Raw genomic sequence first — 8,862 nt, 5'->3', positions numbered from 1 at the left:
TCTACCAGCACATTGTATTACAATTTTCTGCCTTTCAAAGGAAATGGGCATATGGGGAGCATCAATCACTTCAAGTGATATTCTTGTGCGTAAATGGTGAGACGGTTGATTGCCCACATGACCCAGGTCAATGGTCAATGTCACATGTTGGGTCTATAAACAAAAATCCTTTTGTCGGCATAGTGCAAAAAACTTGAACCTTGTCCATTGCTCAAAAAATGTTCAAATTTTTTAAATGGAACAGTTGCCAGTAGAAAGACCCATAAATCAACAATTGATGAGTAAAAACACATGCACAAACTTAAATCTTGTCCATAACTAAAACACTAGTTTAAGATATTCAAATGAAACTTGGTACACATATTACAAAAGACAATACAAACATGCATAGCAAGGCCTATAATTCTTGACTCATATATTTGTTGCATTATGCACCCTTTTCGACAATAACATAGCGAAAACACTTCTACAGTTTCATTAGGGCACCATTTCGCTCTGGCTTGACTACGATAACTTAACTTTACTCACTCTCAAATCAAATTTACTTTTTATTATTTTGTTTTTGAGAGTGAGCCAAACAGGCAAACAACATTTTGTTGTTACTTTTATGTTCCCATTCCAATTTCAATTGATCACTTTGAATCTCCACAACACGTCAATACGATTTTTTCAATACGAATCACTGACATCTGTCTGTTCACGTCCTGAATAACTGAATTCAATTCAATAAACATTACCACTTAGCAAGTAGAACGACTGTACTTAAATAATACAATACCTCGTATTAATGATGTCAACATGTATGAACAGTTACTGATTTTCAAGTAAATTCAATTTTGCCACTTCCTTTGTTTTGTTTTTTTGAATGTCGACGCAGAATAAAAAATGCCGCCCTAACGGTCCACACTGGTCATCAAACACTAGCATATCTTCCTAAACTGCGTTCGCGTTTGCCTCCCTTTAGGATTTTAATAATAAATATGTTCAAGCAGATCAATAAAAGTTGATTTATTTAGTCAAGACTTTATTTTGCAGTAGCCAAAATTGATTTAAAGGTGAAAATTGAATTCACGGGCGAACGTTCTACGGTCCGTAAAATAATAATCGAAATTCAGCCTGGGCCGCAAAACTGATAATTGCCGAGTTATGCAAATAATCGTGAAATCCCTGTACAAATGTGTGACTATAGTATATATAGTAACATATGTATTAATAACTTATACCTGATTTCAGCTAGTACTGTCATTAATTTAAATCCAGCCACATTATTTGTTAACGCTTTTATTCTTTCAAAGATATCAAGATCAGCATTTAGAAATACTTTATTCAGCAAGAGCAACAATAAACATAAACAAAATGTATAAGAAGAGAAATCAATGGCTGAAGTAGGTAATGCTTATGATCTTCTTAAACCCCTGAGGTACATGTGCAACTTTTAGTGTAGTTACTTAGATTGTCAGTCACATGACTGTTTATTACTCTTCCAAATAGGACATGACACTCGTAAACAGGGTCTTCATATTGTCAACAGTGGTGTTACTCGACATCCTCATACTGTAGATCCACATTTATTTCATGGTAGAGGTCCCCTAACATGTTGAGTACCAACTCCTGTATCATGTCAACTTGGTTGGGCGGGCAGTAGTCATCAGAACTCGACCTGATATAACATGTATAATGATTAGTCTCTGTAATGATAACTTGTTACTGAGAATTCTCACATTACTGATGAATGTAGATCTCCTGTAACATGATTGATAGGTTGGCATCAGTTCTCAATGAATCAATGTAACAACATCAAAACATTCAAAGATGCTCAAGATCATACAAGAAATATTGTGATATTTGCTATGTACTCAATGTCCAAATTTCAGTAGTGTAGATTCAATATTCTTGCATACTGGATGTGTGTGACCAGTGCTGGAAAAAATCCGTCTTACACCCCCCATGTAAGATAAGTCACACGCAATCCCCCACTTCTTATTTCTTTTATTGTTATGGCTTATGAAAAGAATATTATGCCATTTGAATTAAGCACAATCAAATATATAAATATGCAAGACTTTTAATCAAAATTGAAAATAAATAATCATGAAAACATGAATTTTAAAGGAGCTATTTGACGTCAATAGTGATTTAAAATTACTGCGCTTTATGACATCAGAAAACAACGTCGCATGGGCTTTTAGGTGAAATGTACAAATGTGTGCTTTCTAAACCAATTTGCCCACAAATTTATAATTTTAGATATGCAAGAAAAAATTTGAATCATGTTTTATCTGGTCCTGTTCGAAAAATCTGACCCTCGTGCACACTGCATGGCTGGTAACTCGGCAAGCCTTGTTACCGGCTTGCGCGTATGCCCTGGGGTCAGATTTTTCTATCCGTATCGGAAACACATCATGACATGATAGAAATTTATAGTATAAAGGTAGGTAAAACGGAAATTCAAGGAAGACAATTGCAGAACTATACACATGGTCTAATTTTCAATTCTGTAACTTCAAATATAAGAAAATAATTAAAAAATCAAGATTATCCATGAGTTGCAAAACTGTACCCATGGTCCTATTTCCATCACCTAAGCTTCTAAGATAATAAATAGTTCAAAAGGTTATGGACTAGGTGTGGACTACTGTGATTGCAAAACTGTAATCATTGTCCAAATTTCAAAGCAGTGGCTTAAATAGTTCTGAATTTATTTTCAAAGTTGTTTTCTCAAATGGATTCCTTACCTTGCTACAGTGACAATGGTTGGTTTAGGGAGACAGGCCAAGAAGTCTTGAGCACACTTCACAAGTCCCTCTATCTGGGGAATTGAACTGACGTGGTGGGGTAACTCGGAGTCATCACACGTGCAACCAGCCTCGTTCACCAGCTGGTAATCCACTTTCGTTCCCCACTGAGATTGCAGGCTGGTTACCAGCTCATGGATAAGGTCAGCTCTGATAGTATAATATATGAATATGATGCCTCAGCCATGTATGCCATGGGCAAGCTGGGGCCAGTTTCATCAAAGATTTTAGTCCAAAGTTGCTATTATCTTAGTGTTTTATCTTATTATTATTTTGCTACTAATATTTATGTGAATTGTTACTTAAAGAAATATCTTAGTTGTAAACAAACTTTGGGAAATGAAAAAACAATCAATCTGCCATCTATTGATTTATGATTTTCAAAGTTTAATACCACTAAGATTCTGTACTTGAAATGCCCACCAAACTTGAGGCTAAATTCCAACCAACACATGAGGCTAAATGCCGACCATTAATCATGAGGCTATATGCCAGCCAAACTTGAGGCTAAATGCCCACCAAATCATGAGGCTAAATGCCTACCAAACTAACTTTAGGCTAAATGTCTACCAAAGTTGAGGCTAAATTCCAACCAAAACTTGAAGCTAAATGCCAACCAAATCTTGAGGCCAAATGCCTACCAAATCTTGAGGCCAAATGCCTACCAAATCTTGAGGCCAAATGACCACTTAACTACAGGCTATATGCCCACTAAACTTGAGGCTCAACGCCCAAACTTAATGTTATATGAACAAAACTTTCATGTGACATGTGTTTAATCAGTACTATTAATTACAAATAAGGTTCTTTATTTTATCCCAAATCTGGATCTTGAAAATGCCTCTATTGGATGGTCAGTTTGACACCAGTTCATATCTGCTTCATTAAAAAAAAATTAAATTAATAATTCATATTCTCATTCTCACCTTTCATGCACTATTTTTGCCTTGGAGTCTTTCTCGAAAGCAGTGAACACAGACTTGAGGTTGTCCAGTTGCTTCTGCCTGGCTATCACACATTTTTCTATGTCCTGTACAGATACATTTTAGTTTGTAAAAATATCATTTATAAATGTTTCTTCAAAATGGAATAGATCATTATAATCCTGAAACAAAACTTGACAACAACACAGGTAACAAGTATTAAAATCTAAAACTATATGTGTTTATATACTCAGCATTTAGCTCTCACATCCAGTTCTATTTGCCTTTGAATGCAAACTACATTTGTATCATGGTTACCAGTCTTTGTAAATTAAAACATGTTTAAATTTATCAGAACCATACCGGTCTCTAAAATATTGGTAAGGGATCACTTTTTTGCCAAATATTCGCCCACCCTGTAAATCCAGTGTTTAGCAATTTCATTACAATGGTTTTTCATACAAATGCTTGATTGTGTCTAAATATAGCTCCTTAAATAGAAAAACTCTTTTCTTTTCTCAGACAATAAGGTATTTTTATCAGTAATGTATGGTTGGGCCATATTTCTTCAAGCGGGCGAATAATTAATTTTTACCCCCTGAACAAAATGGAAAAAAAGTCACCCTAAAATACTGATACCATAAAATATATTGTTGTCACTCCTAGGTATGTTTTGAGATGTTTTTATTGCATAATTGCAATTTTCTTAAGTGGTAAAATTATTGGTACAGTACAGTGTCATTTCAGCAGATTTTTACAGAGTGTTCTTACCATAATTGGCTGGAAAGTGGTCTCTAACCAGTACACAAGTATTGCTATAACATACAAATGTTATATTTATGCACATGTAAATGATAGGAAATCACATGCTTATAATTGCAGAATATCTCAAATTTACATTATGAAAAACTCAACCTTGTCCTCAAGACTGTGCGGTTGAGTGAACTTGTAGAGATCCCCAAGTATGGAATACTCTCTTTCCCCATACATCTCTCGGAATGGATTCATCGTTGAGAAGAAATCCAGGTCAATATCCAGTATGTAACGGCTATCTCCTATGTGTTCTGACAGGGCATTTATCACAGATTCAAGGTTTTGTTCTAGACATGTTTCAGTGTTTGCACTGTCAACTCTTTGCCGCTTTGGTTGAGGTTCTTCACTTGTAACATGGACAGAATGTTTAGCAGTATTGAAAGAACTACAGCCAGTTTCACTAGCAATCACAGAATTACAACACCCTATTAACTTTTCAGTATTAGAATTTGTCATGTTTTTACAACAGGTTCCTTTATCACAACCAGCTTCGACTTTACACATACATGTAGACTCTGTATTGTTCAATACATCAGCTCCTTCAACATGTGCACTTCTTCTTTTTGACAATTGGTCCCAATGTTGTGGTGTGAGTGTAAGCACTGTAAGTTTAAGTGTGTGTTTGTTATCCAGCTTGCTCTCAGGGACATACAGGGCTTCACTAACAAAATAACTCTCCTTACAGCTAGTCCTGAAATATCAAAATCATATCAAGTTATTTACAAATATTATATTGTGACCTTCTCATACATGTACATGTATTTAGATGCTGCTGCTGCTGCTGCTGCTGCTGCTGCTGATGATGATGATGAAATCATGGGAAGACGACAAAAAGTATGCAATATTTTAACAGTAATGTCCATAAAAACTTTTGTCTTTTCATGATTATCAACATTTTATACCAGATATTAACATTTATTGATTTAACACTCCAAATACCTCAATAGAAGTTTAATATACTGGTATCATGTATGTACCTGATACATCCAGTCTGCTGACACTTGCCCACCACAAACTCTGTGACTGTGTTGTGTATCTGGGAACACCATGGAGGTTTTACCCATACCACATGACTGATGTGCCCCGCATAAACCGCCGGCATGATCCAGTTCTCAATGCTCAAACAACTGGCATAAAAAGATTTACATGAAAGGTTGTAAGGATCTGATGGCAATGAAAGTGCAAAAGTAGATAATAAACCTTTATCACATACGACAAACTTATTTCTATTTATAAATATTTTTAATAAATTAATGTTTTTTTTATTTAATATTTTTTTTGCATTTCAAATCATATTGACTTGGTGCATATTAAATGTTATTGAATTCAGTCAGTGAATAATAATATACTGCAGAATGTTCTATAACAGTGGTGGGTATAACGGAACAGTCGTTTTGCAAAGACAAACTTGAAGTTACTAACCCATATAGCTTCTCCTTCATAAATACAGTGTCTGCTGGCATGTCCAATGGTATAAGCATGTCAGGGTGGGAATCAAAGTGCACCAATGTCAGCTTCCCAAGGGGTAGATGCCTGGATCCAATGGAGCGATAGATATGAGGAAGTACCTGAAGATACCAATGACAATGTTCTATCAAAAACAATCCAGAAAATCATAAACAATTGGCTAGGGAGCCAGTTGTTAATCCAAAACAATGAACTCACGCATATTACAAACAACAATCCTTCTCTTGTAATTGTAAAGACTTCCATTTCACCTGTATCGTGATAGATATATTATTTCTCTTAAGCACACGTGTTGAATTTATGATGCAATACCGGGATAATGCATTTTAGTCCGGAAAATTTCGGTGAAATTTGCGGGTAGTTGGTTCGTCGAGTAACATGTTTTAGGAAATTCGGGTTTGAAATTGCATTTGTTTTTGTTAAAACTGTACATTTTCTTAAAGATTGACACTAACTCTACTAGGAAAGTCCAAAAATGTAGAGTTTGGTTTAGATTTGATAAAGTTATGGCCTCTTAAACAGGGTCATGTCGGCAAATATGGAAATTCAGGGTCAAGTCGTCACCCTTTACAAAGATAATAAAATAAAAAAAATAATTTTTTTTGCCAATTTTCACACGTTACAGTTACCACATCATATTCTTACTAAAATTTGATAAAAAAAAATGATAAAAAAAAACGGACGGGGGCGTGGTGTGTCAAAACAACGCAATCTGCCCCTGTGTTTCCAACATGGTTACATTTAATTATCACTTAATATACTATATAACGTTAGTCGAAATACCTCATGATGGTCCTCTTCAACGATTACAGGCAAAATTTTGTATTCTTTCTCTCTTTTATTTCTCATCTTTCCATGACTGACAGCAAGCTAGCAGCCAATAACAGCAGCCAATAAGTACAGCAGCCAATAAGGGACTTAGCAGCAAATAAGTACTTTTACCACGAAACACGAAATGTGAAAGGAATCTACTATTTTCCAGCAGCCAATAAGAACACCTGCCACACAACAACAATGTTTCAAAGAAAATATCATTAACGCAAATGGTTTATATAAATAAAACACGATGAAACATAATCAAAAAGAACCAGTACGAACAAAAGTAAACCATAAAATTAATATGTACTACAGTACTCAGTAGAGGCTACCCGCGGCTAAATAGTATCCGGGATAACCAGCTAATATGTTGATAACACATGGGGGAATAATTTAAATTGGATTTATTTTTGGCCCCAGATAACATAAACATTTAAAATATTACATCAGCTTTTTAAAATATTATTACTGGCACAGTTTACCCCCATTCCCCCAATAAATACTGTACTTTATAATATTTGGTATTTGGTTTTTAATCCGAAACACCCGCTATATTAAGTAAAAATATGTATAATATGAATAGCGTTCTCGTAAAATTTGGTATCAAAATATTTAACCAACATTCTTCAATCGTTTTACTATGAGTTGCATTCTGGTTGTTTAGTCAGTATTTATATAAGAGCAATGCGATTGTTTACCCTCGCAATCAAGTAAAATCCTGTCCGCGAGCACGGTTTAATCTACTTCTTCTATTCTATTTGTACCACAAATACCTAAACATCTCGGTTTTGCCGAATTACGGCGATTTGCCGCGTGCATGTATACGGAATTAAGTCGTACGCAGTAACAGCAGTAACAGCAGATGATTGCGGTGATGACGCGCACCACCGCGTTGGCTGCCGTGGAATATATCGTTGCGATATTCCGCGATGACGCATTCTCTCCCGCGGTGGCAACGCTTTTTTTGAAAGAAAAAATCCCGCTTTGTTGATAGTGTAATTATCTAAGATTCATGCTGATCAAATAAAGACTCCAGAAGACAGGGTAAGCATACGACGCAGACCCTTTAAAAAGACTATTCCCTGTAATCATTTAATAAGCGTAGTACTGGGGTTAGGAAGACCATATGTATCCTCCAAGACGGGGTCAGTGCATGGCAAAGAAATTAAGGAAATTGTGTTGTTAGTACGACAGCAAGATGCCGCACCTAAATCCTTGGGACCCCTTGATACGACCAGAAGGAGGCAATTTGACGCTCTAAGACATAGTACTGGCAATGGCTATGAACTGGCACCTACAAATGACTTCCATCTTAGGGTCAGCTTGAATAAATTGACCCCAACCTCTTGGGCCCTTTTGATTGAGTTAAACAAACACATTAAACTACTTTGGGTTGCTAATACGACCAAAAGGAGGCGATGTAACGCCATAAGACAGGTAACTGGCATAAAATGGACATCTGGGCTATCACCTAGCAGTGCCGCATGACTTCCATCTTAGATTCAGCCTAAACACAATTAACTTAAACGTAAGGGAAACTCATATTTGGTTAAAACAAGCACATTGACCTACTTTGGGTTGCTAATACGACCAGAAGGAGGCGATGTGACTCCCCAAGACTGGGTACAGACATGAAGGGGACATAGAGGGCTACCACCTAGCACCGCCCAATAACTTCCATCTTGGGGTGAGCTTGACCAAAATCGATCCCCAACGTCCAGGACCCCCTATTTCGGTAAAACAAGCACACTGACCTACTTTGGGTTGCTGGAACGAACAGAAGGAGGCAATGTGACGCCTTAAGACCGGGTACTGACATGAAGGGGACATCTAGGTCTATCACCTAGCACCGCTCAATAACTTCCATCTTGGGGTGAGCTTGACCAAAATCGACCCCCAACGTCCAGGACCCCCTATTTGGGTAAAACAAGCACATGGACCTACTTTGGGTTGCTGAAACGACCAGAAGGAGGCGATGTGACGCCCCAAGACCGGGTACTGACATGAAGGGAACATCCAGGACTATCACCTAGCACCGCTCAATAACT

At 36.6% G+C, this 8,862-nt stretch overlaps 1 protein-coding gene across 1 annotated transcript; it reads right to left on the bottom strand.

Moving 5' to 3' along the window:
* Positions 1 to 1,306: 1,306 nt before the first annotated feature.
* On the bottom strand, positions 1,307 to 6,885 carry LOC128243786 (UPF0489 protein C5orf22 homolog). The gene is made up of 7 exons (XM_052961727.1): positions 6,782 to 6,885; positions 5,954 to 6,099; positions 5,509 to 5,658; positions 4,634 to 5,222; positions 3,722 to 3,825; positions 2,736 to 2,945; positions 1,307 to 1,660 (listed from the first exon to the last, which is right to left on the bottom strand). The coding sequence occupies exons 1-7, from the start codon at positions 6,845 to 6,847 to the stop codon at positions 1,537 to 1,539; spliced, it is 1,389 nt and encodes a 462-aa protein (XP_052817687.1). The 5' UTR covers positions 6,848 to 6,885; the 3' UTR covers positions 1,307 to 1,536.
* Positions 6,886 to 8,862: the final 1,977 nt, after the last annotated feature.

The sequence above is a fragment of the Mya arenaria genome, chromosome 8 (genome assembly GCF_026914265.1).
Source record: "Mya arenaria isolate MELC-2E11 chromosome 8, ASM2691426v1".
Lineage (NCBI taxonomy): Eukaryota > Metazoa > Mollusca > Bivalvia > Myida > Myidae > Mya > Mya arenaria.
This window is presented reverse-complemented; position numbering and strand designations above follow the sequence as displayed.